Here is a 24,038-nt window from a genome sequence, read left to right on the forward strand (position 1 = left end):
GATTTCAGTCAGATCCGGCTGCTAGAAGGCTTAGTTGGCGTCTTATCACATGCCTGTTAATATTAAAAGGATTTTGGCCCCTAAGATTTTAATGCGGCACAACACGGCAATGCGAACCTAGAGATAATTATGCCCCTTGGCCGAAGATCTATTGCATCCGTACGATGTTTGAGTCACGTATTATATGTATCCCATCTGTTCCTCTGCGATGACCTAAGGTAGGTATTGCCTAGCGCCTTGCTTCTCCCAATGTTCTCTCCTACATCCCCAGCACTCGCCTCAGTATCGGAAGCCGACGATAAGGAAAAGAAGCGGCAGCAAAATCGCATTGCCCAGCAGAAGTACAGTAAGTAGGTGGTCTGTTTCCATTGCCCCCCATCTTGGTATGCTCATCTATCATCGTCCAACAAGGAAGAAATCAAAAGGCCCGCCTGCAAGCTTTAGAACAGGCAGTGATCGGAGAACAAGCATGGCCAAAAAACGCGCTGGACTTCTATCCCTTGGAGCAGCCCTCCATGCTTCCTCACACCTCATCCGTCGACGACCAGGTAAGAGAAATGGTTATACGGAGTTAGCAAGCAACAAATCACGTATAACGTAGTATGGTAAACATGTCGCCGGTGTCACTAACGTCAAACCCCTGCCTAGTTTATGTTCTCGGAGATAACCGCACCGCAGCTGGGCCGCCCAGTTCTTCATCGAGCCGTTCACGCCGGCAATGAAACCGTGATACGACTATTAATAGACCGTGGAGCCGATATCAATAAATGCGATGAATACGGCAGATCCGTCTTACATGTAGCGACGGAGAACGGCTATGCCTCAATTGTGCGACTGCTAGCAGACCACAAGATCGATGTCAATGCTCAGGATATCCAAGGCCGGACCGCGCTTTTTCACGCCGTGCAAAGTGGCAACGAGGAAATCGTCGAGCTCCTCTTGAGTGCCTCGATTGACCTAAATTGTAGAGACCTGCATGGGAACACTGCTCTTCATCTCGCAGTAGACGGGGGGTCGGAGTCACTCATCAATCTCCTTCTCTCTCATGGTGCCGATGTCGATGCATGACGAATAACGATAGAATGGAGGTGGTAAATGTAAAGACTGGCATTCAAATCTCTTTATATTAAGACCACTGTCTAATGATATATGCGTTTGTATTTTGAAATTTCAAAGGGCTATCAATGGATTCTAACTTGATTGACTCAACTAATCCTCTCCTCTCTCCCCCCTACATGCTGTTAGTAGAGAGATTCACGACTTGCAAAAGAACCCCCGTCTACCAACAGATATAGGTACATTTACGACTAGTCAAATATATTTTCATTTTTAATCAGGGTTTAATTTACACTACGTACTCCTGCTTCCTATCCTTGTAATTTGCATTTGAAAATACCTAGGTAGTCAAAACGCTCTTTACCAGCTTCTAACTTGAATAACTGCTCTCTCCTCCCCGCTATAGGGTACACTTTTTTCTTTTAGGTTGCTAGAGACATTTGAGTCATTTGCTATTCATACCATCACCAATGATATATACCTAGGCACGCTTGTATTTAAAATATATGAGAATAGCCGAAAAGCCCCCGATAACATTCTAACTTGACTCCCTCCTTCTTTCATCTCTCATCCTCCGCACTCCTCTCATCGCATGCTGTCTTCCTCCCTATCAGCCTTAGGAGTGCTTTTCTAGGCGGCTTTAAGCCTTGATAGCCTTCTTGTTGTACCACTCGTTCCAGTCCTCGGCAGACTCCTCATCACGCTTAATGGCCTTCTTGTTGTACCATTCATTCCAGTCCTCGGCAGACTCCTCGTCGCGCTTAATGGCCTTCTTGTTGTACCACTCGTTCCAGTCCTCAGCGGAGTGGTCCTCGCGAGCGGCCAAGCCATGATCTGTAGCATTTCGGGATTAGCAATCTGCGTATATGTTTTTCTATTGACATATTCGTGTGGCTAATACACCTACCAGCCGGTTTAGCTTCAACTGGAGCAGCATGGATAGCCTGTGCACAGACAGCGAGCAGGGCGGCAAGAGTTTGGATCTTCATCTTGAATAACTTGGCGGTTTAAGTTTCTCGAAGACAAAAAACGAGTAAGATCTTGTTTGTGATATTATTCAAGGTGGTCTTGAATGCTTTCGAAACTGTGTGGTTCTGAATCCAATTAATGCTTGCATCGCCAGTCCTTTTATAACCTTGAGTCTCACATATCTCCAAATATCTTGGGTTAACAGTTGTTGAACTTTCCCACGAGTACATGAGGTGACTTCACATTATTTTTGACATAAAATGTAATAATATTCACATAATGGTTGCTCTTTTCACAGTGCTTCTTGTGGAAATGACATTTGCTGGGGCCCTTTTACGTTGATCTTACGGGATGCCCTCATTTCTTACGCGATGCCGCTGCAGCGCACATAACCAACTAGTTCGATTCTGATAAGGCCATCCACATAAATTGTGCTTGGGAGAATTCCCATAACTCTTTCAACAGAGAAAAGCCGAGAGAAATAATACCATACAGCCATTTTGCTTCCTCTACTGCGTCGCCTCTCACCACTGTGATTCAATGGGTGTCGAAAACCTGGAGGATGAGGAGGCCTATTCCTTGCTTCCTAGGCAAGAGGCACACTCCTCTACATGCCAATGTATGTCTATCGCTTTGTGCTTATTTTTTTTTTTTTTTTCCCTCATATGTTGGCTTGCTAAATTTGCGCGAGGCTCATCGGCATCGCCCACATTGACGAAGAGAGCTGTTTATTTCAATGTCGGCCTCTGCCTGTTTTCATCAATCATCACCATGCTCTTTGCAATGTATTACCTGCCACAACTTCGGAGGACAGTGTCCAAGAATGCTCTAGAAGAGATCACATTCTACAGTAAGGAATGCGCCAATCATTTTATAACAGTGGAAGGATCCGGGAAGATGACTTTACTGACAATCTACGTGATAATTCTTAAGGTCCCGTGCTGAACGAACTCCAGCCAAACTGGGGACCTAAAAAATTGTCAACTTTGCCACTCGCTTCGGAGGAATCAATATACCGAAGACCGCCACCTAACCCAGAGGGAGACGCGGCCTGGGATCGAGTGTCAGACGTCGGGGTTCTGCATGTATCTCGCGAAGAGATCATACGGCTTGGGAAGGATCCATCTACCACAGTCAAGGCTCCCGAGAGCTGGGGCGTTGGATCAGATCGTCATCTAGTTCAACTTGATGGGATACATTTAGTACACTGCCTGGACAGCATGCGAAAGAGTCTGTATTGGAATTACGAGTATTACCATCCAGACGGAATCGCTGTCTCCTACCATTCCCATCTTTCGCATTGCATGAATGCCCTTTTGCAACACCTCCTCTGTAAACCTAGCGTGGAATTGATCAGCTACAATTGGGTCAAGGGACAGAAACACCCGTTTCCAGACTTTGACATCAACCATCAATGTTGGGATTATGAACAGTTGCTGGCGTGGCAGGAGAGACATCGCATCCCGGGGATGGAAGAAAGATGGAGCAAGATTACTCGTGCTGAGGACGAGAAGCTTTTAACATGGCCATTATTGATGTTGGAGGCGTACAATGTCACGGCAGAAGAAGCAGAAGCCATGCATCATTATCGTAGCTAAATCAAATCTGCGGTTTTTTCTTATTGTATCAAGTCCCATTTCAAATGAATTGTTCTTTCTACTACCGCTTTAGGAGCTTATATGTAAAGAATTTTTTTTTGAACCCAAAAGATCAGTGTTATATTTCTTCTTTGTTCGTGCGTGGACCTTGGCTACATTTTCTATCGTACCATCACATCAATGGCACAATGCGTATATTATGAAAAGGATATCCAGGTTTGCAGGGTCTGCATTGCAGTGCAAATATCCCAAGGCCCAATTTGCTCACCTTGGTGTTGCCACATTTCCTCCAAAATACCCAGGACTTGCAATATATTCCCAAATCCCAGCGTCGCGTTCATGGCTACCAGGTAATTCTTTATTTCCTGCTGCTGTTCAAAGTCCGTCGTAAGCGATCCAATGATTGCAATGGGCCAGCACATATTTGTATTAACGGGAGCTGCGGGAGATAGCTCACGCATGTATCCCATGGCCTTATCAATCGTGCTTCCAATCACCCCTACAAATTTTCTGTGTTGACTAGAGCTGGGGACAGTATACAAATATAATAATATAGCTTGTTGGTATATTAAACCAAGTAAAGTCACGTCAGATTGAACAGAAGGATTTGGCTTCCATTGAAGAACTTTGTGTTGTATCACAGCGAACTGTGTCATATCGTCCATGTTCAGGGCTTCCACGCCGTTTGTGAGCCATCGTCGGCCCAAATCGAAAATGGATGGTATGACAAGAAGCAATTCTAACCAGCAACCGCACATATTGCCAATGTATTGTGCCTCAACAAGGCTCTCTGCATGATGTATCAGTTCGTCGGTGAGAAGGTTTTGGTTGCTGACCCTGACATCGGTAGATATCATGCTCAATGTGGCCGTATAAATGTAGTACTCGATTATGAAGCATCTCAAGTCTGTCGTTATGAGAATCCTCGAGTCTGCAAGTATCTTGACCAATAAAGTCTTGGCCGCCAAAAGATGGTCGTAAATTGTGCCAGCCGCATCTACTCTAACATTCTAATACAGTCAGTATTTATTTTCTCTATGTTGTATATATATACCTACTTCAATGAAACATAATGTCAAAGCACCCACGCCGAGTAGAATGACATTGCTGTCTGCATTAACAATGTAATCATTTATTCTTCCTCGAAAGAGTTTAAGAGATTTGCCATAATGTTTGTAAGACATATCATCCGGCCTGTCTCGAGACCTTCTCACCCAGTGGACAGCGCTATGAGTCAAGAGCAGTTGATGAATGAGGTCGCTGGAAGAGGCCAGTGGCACCATATAAACCAAGAAAGGATTTACGCACCATTGACCATGACGTTGGCAGTCGTGTGCAAGTAGTGGCTGAGGAAGTAGAATGAATTCGGTGACTGGCCTGGGAAAAATAGTCGGTTCTGTCGATATTTTTGACAGCCGGTTCCCAGGCCAGGTCGCCTTGGATTTTGGAATAAATACCATTGATGTAGACGCTGCTTTTCGACCATCCGAACTGTGCTTGGATTCGTTGTTTGAAAACACGTATTGTCCAGGATTAGACTCCTGTCCTTAGTGTTCATCGCCACTTGGAGTCTCGCACATGCTGGCCTGGACATGGGGCGGCCATCTGCAAGTAACGTTATTACGTTCGCAGGCATAGCACCTGGGTTTTCTCTCGTCACATTTTTTCTTGCGGGCACGGCATGTGAGGCAGCCTGTTCGAACGCGAGATATAGGTGCTCGATTTAAGGCTCTCGTCGCTGCTGCAGACTCAGTCAGATATGAAGTCATGGCCGATGACATATGATAAATTATGGTCAAGGTTCAAACTGTGTTGTTCGTAATCACTGAGTTGACGAGGTTGACGTTGAAGGTTGGAGTAGAGATGATAAGGCGACGACTCCTGATAAGGCAATCCAAAGACACGCTTTGTCTACTTTGGACTAGCGTGCATTGGGGATTACCCGATTAGGCAAGACAGCAGATGCTTGATGCTTGTTTATTATTCAGCTATGCGAGAACGAGTACAATGAGTACAGGTCAAGTGGCTTATTGAAGGCGAAAGAAATCAGCTGTTTTGATACTTAAAATCTATATCTTATCTTAAACCAGAGAGGAACCCCTTTATAACGTTTCTGGTCAACATCGCAACGTTATTCTGATAATCCTCCCATCTCAGTGAATTATACCAATTGATACTTCCAACTGAAAATATTCCACCGCCAGTGTCAGTCACGTAATAGGTCATGTCTGAGCGAATCAGATCCGTCTGTGTACCCAGCGTGTTTATTATTGGGAAACTAACGTCCTCCGGTGCAATACCAAAGTCATCGGGATGTCCTGTGCTTGAAGCCAACACTTTGACACATGTAGGGCTGCCATTGGCAATGTCAAATCTATCAATTTCATCGCTACTCGCTCCCTCGCCTAGTCTATACATACCGATAAGTTCGTCGTGTTCGATGCCCTCAAACATCCATGAGATGCTAGCGTCGGCCAAACTGGCTTCGGAACGCTTAAAGGGCACTCCAAGGGCGACGCCCTCGCCGCAAAAGCCAATACCAAACAGTACATTGGTTGCTCTTCCTCTTGATCTCCAAAGGCCTCCCTGTTGACCGTTCAAGCTCAGAATATGTTCACCACCAGGCATTACGTACGTTCGTACGCCTTGGTCGCCGCGACGAATCTCGATTCTATGTGGCCGACTATGAATATCAGTAGCGCAGACCCAGTAAAATCCATTGCTCCCCATATACATAACATTGCCGCCCTGTTTCGCATACGCGATATATGCATTGTATGATTCCAAGCTAGGGTGCTCGGGATGGCTGCCAGTTAATACGGTATTAAACCCACTGAGAGCCCTCACACCGCGTTCATGTAAGTCGTGATCGGTGACTACCTCATAAGCTATCCCTTCACGCTCTAAAAATCCTATCATGATAGTGTCCGCACTGAGAGCGCGCGGTCGTCGCATGGCCCACATGATATAGCCCGGCTTGAGATTGAGAATAGGTCTCTTGGCAGAAGAAAAGGTAGTGCCTGAGTCATCATTATGAACATCATACAGAGATAACCCGACATCTTTTCGTCTCTTCATACGCCATAAATCCTCGCTTACAGCTGCAGAATTCATATCAAACCCTGGTCCGACATCTATGGCGGATATGCGATCTTTATCATGGAGCTGCTCGTTGGCATACGCAAGATAGGTGAAAGCGGAAAGAACAAGATCGACTTTTCCTTCCCTTTGTTCCCATGCTGCTTCGCTCGGTCAGACCATGAATACAATACTGTCGGAAGTTTTGCCATTTGTTGACTGCACATTCACAGCATACACTCCGGAACGTGCATATGGCGGAATTTCAATAGTGAAGTCTGTGTCCCATGCAGCGTCGTCTAGATCATCATCGTGAAAATGAATTGCTCCGTAGCCAAACTTTGCTTTCATCCAATCGGGCTCACTGCCATCCCAGTCGTGTCCTCTAACTGCACGAGTTGGGGCGTTAAAAAGTTGCCCATGACAAGCGTTACCCGATACGTCAATGATTCTATCGCTTGACATTTCAAGTGAAAATTCATATTCAACAATCGTGGTGGACGGTAGTCCTATTTTCTTAATACATGGACGGTCTATACGGCCGCTGAACACGTCAGATGCATAGGCAGGCGATTTGACCGTGGATGCACCAAACAGTAGGACATTATCCATGGATATTCTCAGAGGACTTTTCAGAGTATGCTGGAGAGCAATAGGAGTAACACTACAAGCTGCAGCAACAAGTGCCAAAGGCTTTAAAGCAACGGAAAGCATCCTCTGGTCTAGGACAAACTCAACGTCAACCCATCTCTTGCGTTCAGGATGGAAATCGGTCTGGATGACCTCCACTTCATCTCCGGTGCCAATGCAGAATTCCATCTGTCCAGCTTGGTTGATAAGGACGGAAAATCCGGTTTTTGTTCTCATATCAAGTGTTGAAATGACAGTTTGGACATGGCCGGCCTGCGGGAGCCACGGCTGCATGAAAAAAGTAATAGCTATTCCTGACGGTACTTCGGCAGTCAACCATTTCTCTGCCACAGCATACGAGCCAGGATTGCTTTTTTGAAATCGGCCACTATGAACGCCACCTTTAAGAAAAAGCTCTTCTTGTTTTCTTGGCGAGTGCGCGACATTGACTCCTTGAATGACACGGACGGTTTGATGGGTGTACTCCGGCTCCGTACACGAGACCTAGTTACATGAGCAGAGCTTAGTCAATCGTGCTTCATACGTGTGATGGCCCGGGAATGACATACCTTGATGGCTACCTCGTCTCCTGGACTTACAATCCATGGCTCGGCATAGCCAGTGATTTCTGGGGGATAGTCAACAGGAGCTTCGATAATGGTTGCCATAGTGGCGGACAGAACACAATCTCTGGCAAGCAGAGGTAGCAACAAATGACACTGCAAAAGTTGACCTGGCTTACATGTTATGTAGCATACTTTGTACAAACTCTTGGCCAAAATTTTTGAAATGCGTCTCTCTTTTTCTTTGTTGTTATTTCTACTATTCCATTTCAGTTTCTTCTGACATGATAAGCCTTTCCTTATCTCCTAATCCGGAGATTTGCATCTCGTTGGAGAAGAGCGCGGCTAGATTGCGTTCTGTTGGCCGAGGCGAGGCGGCCCCTGCGGAGCCCTGACTGGGCTTTGTACTAGGCTTTGATAAGAGAGCACTTGGCGGTTTACTTTTCAAACTCAACACTCAATCCGGCGCATACGTCTTGCTTCTCTAATAAAACTCCGCGGATTGCTCATCACTGGGTATACGTAGTTCCTACCTAGGCAATATTGCAAATCTGAAGATAAGGACTCTCATTTGGAGGTATCCGGCGTAAAGGAATACGCGTGGATAGATATGACCGTTTCTATAATATATATTACGACCCTGTGCTGCTTCCTCTCGTACTCGGAATGAACGAAATGATGGTCTCAGTTCCCGAGGTTTTTTCATGCTCTCCGGTACCTAGTTACCTAATTCTATCTTAGTAACTATGTCTCAACAACAGGACAGGGTTCCCGGGACCATCCACCTAGTCAACACGAATGCTCATGACATCGTATTGCACCCACAGCCCAGTTCGGATCCTGAGGATCCGCTCAACTGGTCTCTCAAACGAAAGCGATGGGCTGCCTCAATGGTCTACATCTACCTTCTAGGCATAGGAATCGCAACAACAGTGCAGTACTCGGTTATTTCAAACATCTCTGACGAGACAGGGATCTCGGTCGCTGACCTTGACACCGGCACTGGTTTGATGTTTCTATTCCTGGGCTGGGGATGCTTGATCTGGCAACCGATTGCCCTCGTCTTTGGACGACGTGGAGTTTTGATTTTAAGCAGTCTCTTGTCTATTGGACCCATGGTATGGACTGTGTACTCTCACTCTCCTGGTGTGTGGTACCTTCATCGTATCTTGCTCGGTGTCCTTGCCGCGCCGTGTGAATCACTCCCTGAAATCGCCATGGCCGATATTTGCTTCGCACATGAACGAGGACTCTATATTGGGTAAGTCCGCGCTGAAAATTGTTCCACTTACAGGACATCTAATCTGCGGTACTCATCAGTATATACGCGCTCTTTCTCTTTGGATCCAACGCCATCGCCCCTCTGCTTGCAGGATTCATTACCCATGGACTCGGCTGGCGTGCTGCTATCTGGTTTGGCACAATTGTGCTTGCCTGTACAACCGTGGTCATCTTCTTTGGCCTGGAGGAAACAATGTACTTCCGCCAAACCGTAGAAGGAATTGAAGAGGAAGATTCAGTCGCAGAAAACTCGCTCGCAGGTGAGAAGGAAGAAAAAAGCCCGGTACCGCGAATTGGCACTCCCGCCACAACGACAACAGAACCACAGAAGTACGTGCAAAAGCTAAAACTATTCCGCAACATGGCCGGACGTCCATCGGTCAAGCAAATGCTCGTGATGATGTATCGACCGCTTGTGATATTCTTGTATTTCCCCAATATTTCCTCGGCTGGTTTTCTTTACGGCAGCAATCTTTCCTGGTATTTAGTTGTTAACGGGACCATGAGCGCAGTGTTAAGCGGTGAACCATACAACTTCGCAGCTAATATGGCCGGTTTAGCTTACGTATCCCCCTTGATTAGATCCTTTGTTGGTGCTATCTGGACTGGTTGGGTGGGTGATAAGGTTGCGCTTTACCTCGCGCGGCGCAATGGCGGTATACGCGAGCCAGAGCATCGTCTCTGGATACTCATAGGGTCAGCATTGATTGGCGCAGCTGGATTTCTTCTTTGGCGTGTTGGGGCAGCTCGTCAGATCAATTCGGTTGCCATCATTGTTGGTACAGGAATGGTCATGGCTACTGTTACTGCAGGGGGTTCAGTCGCGCTAGCTTACGGCGTTGACTGCTTCAAAGAAATCTCAGGAGAAGCAATGATGCTCATCATTGTGATCCGGAACACGATAGGTTTTGGATTCTCGTACGGTATCACACCATGGCTTAATGCTCAAGGCTATGTCAAGACATTTGTGGCTGTTGCCATGCTGTCGCTTGGTTTTACTTTAACCTTTTTGATCTTCGTCTTTTGGGGGAAAAGCTTGCGGAGGACGTCAGCTAAGAAACATTGGCAATATGTCCAAACTCTTGTTGTACCCGGGAAACATTGATCTTGTTGATGTATGGGCAGTGATTGGCCTTGTTGGAATTATCTTGTCGCTACTTTTGTTATGTTCGCCCCTATTTTTTGTTTCAGCTGTACTTTTTCCGAATTATTTTCAACGCAGAATTTCAACCTACTTGCAAAGATATCTACGTATAATTAGCGAAACTAATAAATACTTACTAATTAAAAAGACCATTTTCCATATCGCTACGAGATTTTGACCGATTACCGAGGTATATGTTTTCACTGTATGCTTCATATCCGGTTGAGTTTCGTTTTCATTTCTTTTGTTTACTAAAAGACAGATATATGAAGTCTAGAACAATTTGCTCTCTCTCCTGCAAGTCAAATCCTTGGCATCCACGCAATTCTGCCGATCAAGTCATGCTCGTTTCGTGCAATTGGCTGCACCATATAGGTAGACGGCGCTACGATGCACCGATAAGGAAATACAAGCATTATCTGGCATGATCCAAGATAATCTCCACAGCGCGGTTAGAGCGGGGCAGGGTTCGGCAATGGTGGGTCTTGGCTCTGGGTCTTGATAAGGAAGCGTTCTTGGTCTCCAATACTACAAGCCCCGAGTAGTTGAATCTCAAGATTAATCTTGACGCCTAACAGGTAACTTGTTCCTAGAATCCAGGTACTCACGCGAGACATCTTGCTAAGTACCTAATTGTCTTTTACTATGGAGAGTAGATTTGTGTCCGTGATGCTGATGCGGACATTCTAACAAGATACTTTCATTGGACTACAATCATCACTTAGGTGTGTTGGCCTATTTTTTTTCTTTCTTTTCTTTAGTTGACTGCCATACATATTAGAGCCTGAGGAGTCCACGTTGCTCTAAAAAAGGTCACCACTCTCATCTTCTTCCGGATGCAGAAGCACCATAGGACTCTTCAGATCAACCTAGCCTAAGAACGGTGTTGACAGCCCCCATCCTACACGTTCTTGCAAGCAGTTTGGTAGCTCAAGTATTTTTGTCTTGTCATTAGCCAAGTATTGATTTTCCTCTTGTCTCAACCAGCTCCTAGTGTAAAAGCACGAGTAAACCAATCTCTCTTCATTTTCCGTCTTGTTTGCACTCCCACCGTGGAAACATCCGGAGAGAACCATGAATCCGTCACCGGGGTTCAATTCAGCGTAAACCGTCTGGTCCTCGTGGGCTGGTCCTTCGGCGTAATCCCAAAGATGTGATCCTGGGATAAATCGTGTGGCACCATTTTGGCGAGTGGTCTTCTTTCCTGCAACGAAGAAGCCGATACCAGTGTCGCGGCCAGGCTCGTGCTTTGCAACAGCGCGGTGGTTTTGGTGGTGGATCTGGTCATCTCTATTCCATGCGTTAGCTAGAAATATCGAATTTTGGTGTAAATACAAACCTATGAAGACTCTGGTCGCGCGCGCCAGGTCCAATGCTGAACACAATAGTGTTATTTAGCTGGGGTTTGCAGACGCTGACCTCATTTTTGTCTCCAACCTAATTTGAAAGATTCAGCAATAATGTACTATTTTTCTCGTTTCATGGCAAGCCCGAGATTACCCAGTTATTTGGATTTTCGCTAGTCAAAAGAGCGTCAACGACTTGTAGCCATAGCTCGTGATCGACCAGCCGTAATGCAAAAGCCTTAGACTTGCCAACCAGACCGAATGCCCTTCGTGTTCCCTGCGGGAAAAAATCTCCATTCCAAGGCTTATCCTGCTCTAACCAGGGCCGTACGTCAGACTCGATTTGCTGGATCTCTTCTGCGGTTAGAATGTTGCGAACAATCACGCCACCGGCCACCTTCAATGCCGACACAAGGTCAGCTGAAGTGCAGGTTGATGCGTCGAGTTCAAGCACAGGCGGAATCGGGGATTTAGAAGACTTGGGTTCTTCCTTGGTGTAGGCACCGATAGTAGTTGGCATGTTGGCTGAAATGGATCTCACAGCGAATTGTGTGGTGAATGATGAACGACTTATTGATGTCTCAATACTTCTTATTCAATATTAGATATCCAATACTTATACTATTTAGTCTGGCAACATGCCCCAAGAAACGCTGAGTGGAGTCATCAAATAGCATATTTACCGCCCGCTAATTACGGATCAATTTAATCAGTGCTGGCGGTAATAGTGGATTCAATTCCAACTGCGAGGCACTTGGGAAATTGGGACAATATGGGTCCAGATCTCAATAATATAGAGGTATATCGCATGACAGTCATTTGATTATGGTATTATATAAACTTTCGTTAGTTAGTTAAGCAAATCGTTTTTTCCCTCCTCCCTATTCAGTACAATATTGTTCGCCGTTCCAGACAAGGACGAAATACCCAATCGTTAATCATGCATCTTGAAATAGGCTCGAAGGCCGAAACCTAGGTGGTACTTATGTTGATTAAGTACTGTATTTCAACCTGCAGGCCAAACTCGCAAGCATCTTTCATGTGCTGCTCATAGAATCGCAAATGTGAATGCAATTGTATCAAATCGATTTGTAAGTGACAGGGATATTTTTTCTCAGCTTCGTCTCTGTTGAATTCGTAACCTGAAGCCTATGGATGTACAAATATATAACTCTGAAGCACGGGGAGTTACCGATGGTCTCTTCTTTTTCAACCAAGGAAGTACTCCATTCCTATAGCCCATAGGAAAGTCCTCAAAACTCCCTGCTCTCCCCAATACTACAAACGTCAAAAACCCCAGTCTCTCCAAGCCCGCTTTTAGCCAAGGCTTTCTTGAGTAATTTTGGTGGCTCTAATACATTCTCTTCAGCAACTGCCCATGTTCCCCAGTGGATCCCCATCGCCTTTTTACAGTTCGTATCTTTGAATATCTCGACGGAGTCGTACGGATTGGAATGGACGGGACTCAAAACATGCCTTGGCTTATACGCTCCGATAGGGATTAATCCCAGATCAAAAGGACCACGAAGTGTGCCAATTTGCTTGAACGCAGGACATACGGGAAGATGAGCAAACTCTGGGCCCCAGTCATCGATCCCTTTGGGCAAGTATGGAACTGTGCGATAGCCGGTGTCACCAGCAAAGTACACGGACTTGCCTCCTGAAGAAACCGCCCATGAAGCCCACAAAGTAGTCGATTTATCAAAAGGAGTACGCGCAGAGGTATGTTGGCAAGGGAGACAAGAAATCCTCGCCGTAATATCATCGTTTGAGCGACCAGAGTCTGAAGAATTTGCCAAAGCCTTTGTATCCGTTGATCTGGACAATGTGATATCAACATCTTCCCACCAGTCAAGCTCTACGGCATTTTTGATGCCGCAGTCTGTGAACCATCTTTTGAGACCCTTTGGAACAAAGAATTGGACCGAAGAATGACGCTTTTGGATTTCGAGAATGGTGAGGTGAGAAAGGTGGTCATAGTGGGAGTGACTTATGATAACCTAGCCAAGAGGGATTTATCAGTTATGACATTAACTATACATGAGCGCAATGTGAACCCACACAATCAATGCTGGGGATGTCAGAGATATCACACGGTCTGGGTGTGAACCGCTTGTGACCGAACCAGGAGAACGGGGAACAGCGATCTTCGAAGACAGGATCAAAAAGAACCCGTAGGCCAGTTGGAAACTCAATGTAGTAGCATGCGTGACCTAACCATGTACCACGTAGGGCCTCTGAGCTTTTCCTAGATGGGAGAAACTTAGGTTTAATCACCGAAACAGTTGGCGGCGTGGTATCCGGTCTCTGGCTGTCTCCGGAGAAGAACTTGTGTCTGCAAAGTTGGTTAGCTGTTGCTAGTGCAACTTCTAACCACCGCTGGAAAACAGAAAACTCTCACCGGACCATGGCCCTGAATATTTCTGGAAAAGAGAAGTCGTGAGCACTCTTCCAGGGATTCACATATCCCTTCGCTTCGCCTTTCCCGGCTTCATCTCTCAGCCAATGGCTCTTCTCACCGACATCATCCGGCACGGCACCTAACACGCGGGGTGCACTGATGGTGACAGCATACATAACGTTATTAGTACGCCTGCTCCCAAAATTTGCTGTTCTAAATCCTAGAACCTCAGCCTTGATAAACTCTCGTATAGGAGCGCGCGAGCCTTGCCTTGAGAAGATTGATTGGAAGATATTTCGCATAGAATCTTGATAGCAATCTCTCACGGGTTAGAAGTAAAAGCTAAGAGAAATAAAGGAAATTCGTTCGGGAGACTATATGATTTTCTATACTGGATTTTGTAGTGATGCTACCTGGGAAGACTGTACGGCGACAATTGTGCGCTGAGGGCCTCAGAGTAACTTCAACTTGATGGGCGATCAAAGATGCTGTTGCCTTATAGTATATGCGCAAGTCATAGAGCAAAACCTCGTGGCGGGTTAAGAATCAAATTGGCCCCCAAAGCGCGGGCTCAGCCTCAGATTTCAGTCGTAAGCCCTGTTACTGCTTTGATCGGCAAGGCCCACATGTGGACCCGCTTTTGTTCGGCATACTCGTCGGTCCACTCCAGCTGTATACCTTCTTAGATGACCACGAATGTCTCGAAAACGTGGCATTGTAGTACCTGAATCAGAATCTTCATGCCACTTGCTAGCTATGGGAAATCTTTGTTGGGTTAGTCAAACAATACTACCGCTTTTTTCCAATGGCCATGATATAGCCCCACTTCTAATACTGGCTCAATACTTGATTGGATTCTATTGGTCAGTTATAAGCGGAAACAGGGCTCAGTGGGTCGATAGGTCGGGTGGTGCGGCCCCACAACCATCCAACCGAATTTCTTCTCTTAATCCTCGAACGAACATCACACACATCTCAGATTGTCTTGATCAGATACAAACACAGATTTTGAATTGATGTTAGCAAAGACCAGTAAACCTTACAGAGTCGAATTGAAAGTCCGTGATGAGATTCTATATCCTGAGGAGACATTGTCCAGTCAATCCCATCTGGCAAGATATGCTCTAACTTAACAGTTGAAGGGACCTCGGAACGGATTATAAATACATAGATACTTAGTTAGTTGTATACATGAAACGGTCTCTATGATAGTTATTCTACCTAAATACTATCATTCGAAATTGGAACATACCCATGCTGGGCATACAATAAATTCAAGTTTAGTATGGAGTCGATCGTCAAATATCCATATTTATAGATGATTCGGTTTATAACACCTAGGTATATATCCATGGATTTAGGTAATTTATAGTGTATGCTAAGAGCAAGCTATGGATACCTCTAGATACACCGCACGATGTTTCTGCATCGAGAATAGAGAAAGCATTTATATCTACTAGAACATGTAGAAAACGTTATGTAGAATGATAATATTGCATAAACTCAGGCAGTGCGTTTGTTCTACATTTCGTAGATTTGTAATAAGCATAATGGAATCAAAAGCGACGTCGCGCTAACATGTTTCGTCAGCACAGGTAGAGTTCGGTCATTCTACAGAATAACAAAACGCACAAAAAATATTGACTTCTAGAAATTCAAGTACCAAGCTTTATATTAGGACGACATCTCTGGCACTTTGACTAGAGTTGAACGAGTCGCAATCTTCTCGGATAACTGCAAGAGTGAAGAGCTGGCCAATAATTCCAAGATTGGAATCGTGCTGCTCATCTCTTTCGCAATCCATGTGCGGATCTCCACTGCCACCAAGGAGTCGATACTGTAGTCTGATAAAGACTTGGACGAGTTAATATTTTCAGCAGGTGTTTCCAGTCGAGCGGCAATATGTTCGATGAGCGCTGCACATATAACACTCGCCGCCTCTTCGAGGGTCTTGCACGCTCGGAGATTCTCCTTGAGTTGATCTGCCGAGGTTCCCTCTTCGCTTGAGTTTTCTCCTCCAGAAAACTGCCGACGAAAATGAGAAAAGATAGCCTGATCAAAATTGCCGAGTGATTTCCCATCTTTCCAAGATCCCAACCCAGTCACAATTTGAGCGTCTGAATCTTGTCGATGAGGCTGGGATATAGCTGTTTGTATCAGAGCCATCAGCGTCCGTTCATCTGTGCCTTGGAATCCTTGACGCTCCATGGCAGCAAGTAGCTCAGTATTTTGAGATAGATAGCCGACCCCTGTGATTACACCAAGATCTAAAGCAACAGCAGGCAAGCCCAGACTATTACGGAATCCTGCAAAGGCATCCATAAACGTATTTCCGGCTGCGTACGCCGCTTGGCTGGCATTTCCAATGACTCCGCTAATTGAGGATAGCATCACGAAAAAATCCATATTCTTTGGGAGATGATTGTGAAGATTCCATGTTCCATTGAACTTGGGTTTCAGAGAGGCAGAAAACTCCTCAAACGACATGTTTTCAATCAATGTGTCCTACTGACAATCAGCTTCTTGGAGTTGATGAATGATCCCAGGACATAGTTGACAGTAACATACCCGAAGCACCATAGCTGCTTGAATGACACCTTTGATTGGTGGCATCTCTCTGGACGCACTTTTCACCATTCCAATAACATCTGATTCGTCGATAATATCACAGCTATACACGGCTACCTTGGCCCCTTTGGCCTCTAGCTGTCGGATCGTATCTTTAGATTCCTCTCTGGACAGGCCACTCCGGTTGGCAAATATGATGAATTTTGCGCCACGGTCAATCATCCACGAAGCCGTTGCTCGTCCGATACCACCAAGACCGCCGACCAGGAGGTAAGACATATCGTTCCGAAGCAATTCACCACTCTTGTCTCTGGGGAGAGCCTAATTAGAATATTAATGAAGGGCCCTTGTTTAAATTTTGAGACAATTTTGGATATACCTTTACGACACTTCCGGGTTTAGCAACGATGACTGTCTTACCAAGCCTTCCGCCTGATTCCATCTCAGTCAATGCCTTGCCAATATCTGAGACGTCATGAACGAGCAACGAGCTAAAACCGCGTATCGCCTTGGTACGGAATAAACACATCACATCTGCCCATACTTTCTGGGCAACAGACGTCTTCTCCTTTAGCAAACTGAGGAGATCAAATGAGGCAAAAAGGGAATTTTTGGCAAAGTTACCCATTTCTAGACGGCTATTGTCAGCTATTCCCCGTGATCCCAAATCGATAAAACGGCCATATGAAGCGACACAGCTCCAAGAAAAACGGCGCATTTCTGTGTCTCCGTCAAGGCAATTCACTAAAACGTCAACACCTTTCTTGTTCGTCATGCGAATTATTTCCTTGGCAAAAGTCGTATGGCAATAATATAGGATATTTTCTTCCGGGATAGGCAATTGTTTTACGACGTATTTCTTTTGTGAAGCCTCACTAACGGTTCCGAATACTCGAGCTCCGATCAGATTGCAGAGTTCCAAGATTGCTTGTCCTGTTGGTTCTGCAATATTATGAATAAGCACCGAGTCCGTCTTAACGATCCGAGCCAGGTTGTATACGACGTAATACGCAGTGCAATAGGCAGCCGGTAATGCAGCAGCGTGTTCAAAACTCATATCCTCAGGAACCTTCTGAAAGGCGGATTCCTTGTCCTGGTGATAATTGGTGATGGTGCCGGAGCCCAAGCATAAAACTCGATCTCCAACTGATAGATCCATAACGGACTTTCCAATGGCACAAACAATGCCACTACACTCGGCGCCTAACGGGCGTTGGCCTCTCGCTAGTAGTGAATCGCTCTTATTGATTCCTGATGCTCTAACCTCAATTTGCACATAATCATCAGGCAATTGCTGCATTGGCTCATCAACAAAGTGCATAGAGTTCATATCAGTAGCAGTGGCAACTATAGGGCGGAGCTTCCGGCCTGGCTGATACAAGGCCTGGGTTGTAGGAGAAGCTCGCCCAAGGATTGATTCGAGATCTCTGTTTAAACCGATACTCTCAGTAACCCGCGGAATAGAGATAATTCCTTGTCGTTCTGCATATTCGACATCTTGCTCCGTCGTGTTGGCTCTTGTAACGAACCGGTGTCTGAATAAGCTGGCAATTGTCTCAGCAGCTCGTTCCGGGGACAAGGGTGTTTGTCCATCTAAATCCAAAGTAACGATGTTGGCGCCATCCGCCTCTGCCCGCGCTGTTCTTGCAAAACCGGTGATGAGGCTTGCATTAGGATTAATAGTCAAACCGGAACCTCCTCGAGTGACCCATAAGACTCCCGTACTGTGTAGAAAAAGAGATTTCACAATCTCAAATGCGGTAGCATCTGATTTTGCCAAAACTGGAAAGCTTAGGTCACTGAGGACAATGCAGGTGCGGCCATCGGGGTGGGCTTCATTGAATCTGCAAGTCTCAACTCTAGCCCCAGCTGTCTTCAAGTGATCTAAGAGTGAAGATTCTGAAACTCCACAGTCTCCATCTTCAGTAATGAGAAGGATGTCGAGGGCTGGCGAAGGGAAGCCATCTCCAACGGCTTTGGATATCATTACAGAAGATCCATGGCTAGCTGCGTCCCGAAGACACACTTCCATCCCCGAGAATCGAGCATCGAGTAGTGCCTGGTGCCAGTCGTCCTCTGTATATGCATTGACACGGTATTTCCCTTCAACATCGTCCTCCCACAAGCTTGAAAAAGTGCCTGAAACCAGGGATCGTTCAATGCTTTCGTTCTGGTAAACTTCGTCAACGAAAATAAACTTCCCTTCGTCCTTGAGCAAGTTACGGATATTCTTCAGCATTCGGTCTGTGGATTTAGCCAGATGAATGCCATGACCAAGAATCACTACATCGTAACTGTGACTTTTGAATCCTTGTTCCTCAAGACTACCTGCGACGTCGAATTCTTTAAATTTAATGAGATCGGCCCAATCCGAGAGCTTCTTCTGCGCGACCTCGAACATATCAGTGTTGAGATCTGTGAATGTATACCGTTTTAACCAGACGGATGTATTGCCTTCACTAAGAGCTTGTAAAATTGGCAAGGAAGCCTCTCCGGTACCAGCTCCTATCTCTAATAATGAAAGTTGCGGGTTTTTATTCCCTAGAAGGCGCACATATTTTGCTGCAATCTTATAGTTGCGAACCAATCTGCTGGTGTCGTTCAAGTATGCGTCTAGCCGGTTTTCAGTCATCATAATGTTCCAAGGATCAATTCCATCCCTGAGTATCGACAGTAGGTTGTCGCCAAGGGTGCATAGTAATTCTCCTTCAGGGCCGGATCGTTTTGTCTGCTCAGTTATCCAGGCTTTTTCGTCGTCAGAAACGGAAATTTTGATGTTAGAAGCCTTGAGAAGTTTCCAAAGTTTTTGTATGTGAGGCTTCTCCGCCGGTATGTCTTTGGAGTCTAACTGGGATACAGCATCGGCAACATAGACTGATGAACACTTCTCATATAACCGGAGCTGTTGAAGATCATCTTCAGACGGCTGTGAGCTTGTGCACATACTGGCTATTCCTGCGGCAGACAAAAGCTCCGGATCAGCATTCCATTTTATATTATAGGCCGTTCGTTCTCTTTCTTCATCCGTGCCATTGCCCACTTCTCGTGGGAGTACCCTGCAGGTCAAACCTTTGATAGACAATCCCACATGCTCCATGTGAGATGATACGTCTTCCTCTTTGTCCACAGCGACGATTGAAGCTACAATATTGCTTTCGTCTTTCTTCTCGGTGCAGACATATACACTGAATCTGTGTCCAGGCGTTGTCTTCAATGAGTTCGATACATAAACCTCGTCGACGGCAATAGGAACAGCAGGGTCTTGAATCAACCCACGCTCGGCAGACAATGCTACAAAAATGGGGTGAAACATGCTGTCCAATGTACTCGGGTGAATGACAAATGGGTATTGGAAATTCATCGGCATTGTGGCAGCAGTGTCCGAGATAGTGATTTCAGCAACACAACTGTCTGTCGCTGAATATGCTTCTGTCATATTAGCAAACGTCTCTCCATATTCCAGACCAAGTTGTCTTAGATGCTTATAGAACTCGTTGACGTTTACTTGCATATCGCATTTTGCGTAGATCTCGGCGAGAGTCTGATGCAAGACTTCCGCATCTTGCTTTAAATTGTTGCTTGTATCGGCCTCGAAGTGCGCGCAGATGAGACCACTCGAGTGTTCGGTCCATTTATTTTCTTCTGTCACTGATAGAATAGAGAATTCGCGCCAAACTTTCGACACCCCTCGAGCACTCACTCTGTATGGCCTCAGGGAGATCATGACTTCTACGGCGCTTTGCTCACTAATGACAAGGGCAGCACCAATATTTACTTCACGCAAAGTATACCCAGAGATGGTTCCCTCCGGGTAGTGCTCAGGCATCCACTGGTGCATTGCCTCGATGGCCATGACAATGTACCCTGCCGCTGGATACACAATGTTTGATTGAATCTTATGATCGTTCACCCAGGGGATCTCCGTGGTCCGAATATGATTGCGCCACCGTGGCTCTAAAGGACTAGAATATCTATCCAAGACCCCGAGGAGATCGGTACGAGGAAATTTCCTGTTTCGATAAACTTTACTCAGGCGAGGTTCAGCCCAGTATGTATTGCTGTGGTTCCACGGATATGGTGGAAGATCAACAAGTGCTTGCCTCTCATAGTTCGTGCCAACCCCATGAGGTGAGTTCAATGCGATGAGGTCTAGAGGCCAGCCAGCCATAACAAGATTGCCTGCGAGGTCCAGGATGGAAGAAACTGCATTTACCTTACGGACCAGCGCACTTGAATAGGCAATCGATGCAGAACTCAATGTTTCATTGGCCTTGATTATCTGCTTGATTGGTCCCGCCAACGCCGAGTGAGGTCCGATTTCGATTATATGGTCCACGCTGGCCTTGGTAGCTGCCCCCGCTCGTTTGCGGGTTTTTCTACCGGCTCCTTTCGTGCGGTTTGTAGGGTCTGTAGTTTCTAAGCAGAGCTGACGAACCGAGTCGGCGAACTTTACTTGACCAAGCATGTTCTTCACCCAATAATTTGGACCTAATTCCGAAGCCACTGCTTTAGACCCGGTGACGGAGGAAAAGAATTCGACAGATTCAGTTATTTCATCCGCGGCGATTTTTGTGTTGATTTTAGAAATGAGCTGATAATATTCTTCGCTAACTAGCTGCATATGATGAGAATGATAGGCAACCTCAACTGCTAGTTTGCGTGCAAAGATCTTTTGGTCGTCAAGGATACCCTTCAGCTCATCAATGGCCAATACATCACCAGAGATAGTGATGCTTGACGGACTGTTAACACAAGCAATAACAGCTTTTCCAAACTGCAATTTAGATAAGTAAGGTTCTGCATCTTCCTTAGATAGTCCGACTGCCATCATAGCACCTTGTGTCTGAGATATGGTTAGCATCAGAGTTGATGCAACCCCTCGATAATATGCTACTGCCATTGCATCTTCCATGCTCAGCACACCTGCTGTATAGGCAGCAGCAATTTCGCCACTTGAATGCCCAGTCACAGAAGCGGGTTTGATTCCCCAGGAATATAGCAAGTCAACGATAGCGATCTGGACTGCGGAACACATGGGTTGGCTGTACAGGGCTAGATTGATCTGTGATCCGCTGGGGTCCCTTGTAATCTCCTCTATAGCCTGTCGTTAGTTGTCATGCCATATCTCTTGAAAACAATCAGTGGTAAAGTGGACATACCTTTAACGTCAAAAGGTGCGCCTAGGCTTTTCAAGTATGCGCCGATCTTGTTTATTGAGTCAGAAAAGACGGGATACGCAGCTAAGAGCTCCTTTCCCATCCCACACCACTGAGCGCCCTGGCCCGTGAATACAAAACCCAGAGTAGGCTTCTTCATTGCGCGGGAGAATTTCACTCCTTTTGACAACGTTTGTGCAACTTCTTGTACATTAGATCCAGAGATTGCTACCTTCCACATGAAACTTGTTCTCCTGTTGTTGAGAGTAAATGCAAGATTGGTCATGAACTCTTCATTAGCTAAATGCTTCCGAGCAAGTAGATATTTTTGCAAGCGATCTGATTGTCGCTTTCCGGACGCTTCATCGAAGCTTGATAGCACAAGCAATTGTTTTCGCTGAGAATGACCGTTTTCTTCCTTTTTTTCACCATTTAAGATGTTGTCGGAGTGGGCGTTGGTAAAACGCTTGGAATGACTGCTCTCATCCGTAGTGTGGTTGCTATTAGAGTGTTCCTTGGAATCCCTCGGAGCGATTGCCTTTGGATTACGATAATATCCCTTCATTTCGTGCGATTTCAGGTATCCTGCTGCATCCTCTAGAATCACATGAGCATTGCTTCCACCGTATCCAAAGCTGTTCACTGAGACTCGATGCGGACCATCAGTTTCCCAAGGCTCAATGTCAAGCTGCACCTTAAGCTTCCATAGATCGAGAGGAATTCGCGGGTTCAGGGTTTCGAAGTTTCTATTTGGAAGAAACATACGATTCTCAAGCATCATAGTTGCCTTAATAACACCAGCAATGCCACTGGCGCCTTCCAGATGCCCGACGTTAGTTTTGATGGATCCCACACGTAGAGGCTTATCCGACGATCGACCAGGGCAGAATACTCTGGAAAGAGCTCCAGTCTCCTGAGGATCACCAGCCTGTGTGCCAGTACCATGAGCTTCAACATATTCTGTCTCCAGGGGATCGAGACCTGCCGCTTCATAGACGTTTCGCACCAATTCCTCCTGTGCGGCACCACTAGGAAGAGTGATTCCCGATGTCTTGCCATCCTGGTTTGAACCTGATCCACGAATCACAGCACGAATTGTATCGTTGTCTCTCAATGCATCTTTTAGTGGTTTCAAGATTAAGCAGCCCACTCCTTCGCCCCGCGCGTAGCCATTGGCACGTTCGTCAAAAGTGTAGCAGCGTCCATCCGGTGAAAGAAACCTTTGGACCGTCAGTTAATCTGCATCCCTTAATTTTAAGCTTCAATAATGATATGAATACCTCATCATACTCATGGTACTCATGAATTCGTGGCTTAAAACTGTATTTACACCCGCCGCAATGGCTGTTTTCGCATCGCCAGTCCGGATACTTTGGCAAGCTAGATGGAGTGCCACAAGACTTCCTGAGCAAGCGGTGTCTACAGTAACACTAGGGCCTTTCAAGTCGAAAAAATAAGAAATTCGGTTCGCCGTGATGGCGCGCGATTGGCCTGCATTCGTGCACTGGTACATGGGCACGGAGTCTGGATCACGCAAAAGCATATCTGTGTAGTCGCCAGAGAAAGAGCCAACGAAGCAAGAGGTTTTGCTGCCCATGATTTTCTCTAAAGTAATACCGCCTATTACAAGCGTCAGACTAATTTTCCCTTCCTCTCATGTCACCGGATAACACACCATTTTCTAGAGCTTCGAACGTTCCTTCTAGCAGAAGGCGTTGTTGGGGATCCAATGCCTACACATGTCGGCAATGAGCATGAAATCTTCATAATAGGAAAACGGAGGTATCCCTACCGCTGCTTCTGCGTTGGTCATGTTAAAAAAAGGCGCATCGAAGTGAGCAAGGTCCTCCGAGAAAAAGTGGCCGCCCTTGACGTTAATCTTGAATGGAGGTGTGTTAGAGTGGTTGCATTTCATTTTTGTGGGATCAAAATGTTCAACGCTCACCGTTCCATGTCTGGTATTGTCAGGATGGTAAAAGGCATCGTTATTCCATCTTTCTTTAGGAACCTCACTCCAACCCTCTCGGCGTTCACATATCATCTCCCAGAGACTTTCAACATTGGTTGCATCAGCGGGTCCACGGAAACTCATTCCCACGATAGCAATGGGCATAGTTTTATCGTCTTTCAACGGGTTTCCATTCATACAACCGTGGTGGTATTCATTGGGCAGCGTCGAATAACCATTGAAGGTTTTGTCAAGAGGTGGAACATCGTCGTCCGCATGGTTGAGTATGAGTGGAGTCAT

At 45.9% G+C, this 24,038-nt stretch overlaps 9 protein-coding genes across 9 annotated transcripts; 3 read left to right on the forward strand and 6 right to left on the reverse strand.

The window, feature by feature from the left end:
* Positions 1–249: 249 nt before the first annotated feature.
* Positions 250–1,068, forward strand: UA08_07363 (hypothetical protein; the record flags this gene model as incomplete). Its single annotated transcript, XM_020262645.1, has 3 exons — positions 250–346; positions 412–548; positions 649–1,068. 3 exons carry the CDS (start codon positions 250–252, stop codon positions 1,066–1,068), a joined length of 654 nt encoding a protein of 217 aa, XP_020117330.1.
* Positions 1,069–1,696: 628 nt separating this feature from the next.
* UA08_07364 (hypothetical protein) lies at positions 1,697–2,045 on the reverse strand (the record flags this gene model as incomplete). Its single annotated transcript, XM_020262646.1, has 2 exons — positions 1,697–1,890; positions 1,964–2,045. 2 exons carry the CDS (start codon positions 2,043–2,045, stop codon positions 1,697–1,699), a joined length of 276 nt encoding a protein of 91 aa, XP_020117331.1.
* A 520-nt stretch (positions 2,046–2,565) lies between these two features.
* UA08_07365 (hypothetical protein) lies at positions 2,566–3,623 on the forward strand (the record flags this gene model as incomplete). The annotated part of the gene is made up of 3 exons (XM_020262647.1): positions 2,566–2,644; positions 2,717–2,875; positions 2,959–3,623. 3 exons carry the CDS (start codon positions 2,566–2,568, stop codon positions 3,621–3,623), a joined length of 903 nt encoding a protein of 300 aa, XP_020117328.1.
* Positions 3,624–3,820: 197 nt separating this feature from the next.
* On the reverse strand, positions 3,821–5,217 carry UA08_07366 (hypothetical protein; the record flags this gene model as incomplete). Its single annotated transcript, XM_020262648.1, has 3 exons — positions 3,821–4,633; positions 4,682–4,734; positions 4,932–5,217. The coding sequence occupies 3 exons, from the start codon at positions 5,215–5,217 to the stop codon at positions 3,821–3,823; spliced, it is 1,152 nt and encodes a 383-aa protein (XP_020117329.1).
* A 482-nt stretch (positions 5,218–5,699) lies between these two features.
* Positions 5,700–7,999, reverse strand: UA08_07367 (hypothetical protein; the record flags this gene model as incomplete). Its single annotated transcript, XM_020262649.1, has 3 exons — positions 5,700–6,724; positions 6,896–7,835; positions 7,901–7,999. The coding sequence occupies 3 exons, from the start codon at positions 7,997–7,999 to the stop codon at positions 5,700–5,702; spliced, it is 2,064 nt and encodes a 687-aa protein (XP_020117332.1).
* Positions 8,000–8,640: 641 nt separating this feature from the next.
* UA08_07368 (hypothetical protein) lies at positions 8,641–10,280 on the forward strand (the record flags this gene model as incomplete). The annotated part of the gene is made up of 2 exons (XM_020262650.1): positions 8,641–9,155; positions 9,215–10,280. 2 exons carry the CDS (start codon positions 8,641–8,643, stop codon positions 10,278–10,280), a joined length of 1,581 nt encoding a protein of 526 aa, XP_020117333.1.
* Positions 10,281–11,188: 908 nt separating this feature from the next.
* UA08_07369 (hypothetical protein) lies at positions 11,189–12,185 on the reverse strand (the record flags this gene model as incomplete). Its single annotated transcript, XM_020262651.1, has 3 exons — positions 11,189–11,609; positions 11,659–11,756; positions 11,820–12,185. 3 exons carry the CDS (start codon positions 12,183–12,185, stop codon positions 11,189–11,191), a joined length of 885 nt encoding a protein of 294 aa, XP_020117169.1.
* A 733-nt stretch (positions 12,186–12,918) lies between these two features.
* UA08_07370 (hypothetical protein) lies at positions 12,919–14,242 on the reverse strand (the record flags this gene model as incomplete). The annotated part of the gene is made up of 3 exons (XM_020262652.1): positions 12,919–13,665; positions 13,727–14,000; positions 14,067–14,242. The coding sequence occupies 3 exons, from the start codon at positions 14,240–14,242 to the stop codon at positions 12,919–12,921; spliced, it is 1,197 nt and encodes a 398-aa protein (XP_020117168.1).
* Positions 14,243–15,740: 1,498 nt separating this feature from the next.
* On the reverse strand, positions 15,741–24,038 carry UA08_07371 (hypothetical protein; the record flags this gene model as incomplete). The annotated part of the gene is made up of 7 exons (XM_020262653.1): positions 15,741–16,571; positions 16,635–16,955; positions 17,014–21,728; positions 21,794–23,010; positions 23,071–23,410; positions 23,466–23,523; positions 23,583–24,038. 7 exons carry the CDS (start codon positions 24,036–24,038, stop codon positions 15,741–15,743), a joined length of 7,938 nt encoding a protein of 2,645 aa, XP_020117167.1.

Source organism: Talaromyces atroroseus, assembly GCF_001907595.1.
Source record: "Talaromyces atroroseus strain IBT 11181 chromosome Unknown scaffold_11, whole genome shotgun sequence".
NCBI classification, from domain to species: Eukaryota; Fungi; Ascomycota; class Eurotiomycetes; order Eurotiales; family Trichocomaceae; genus Talaromyces; species Talaromyces atroroseus.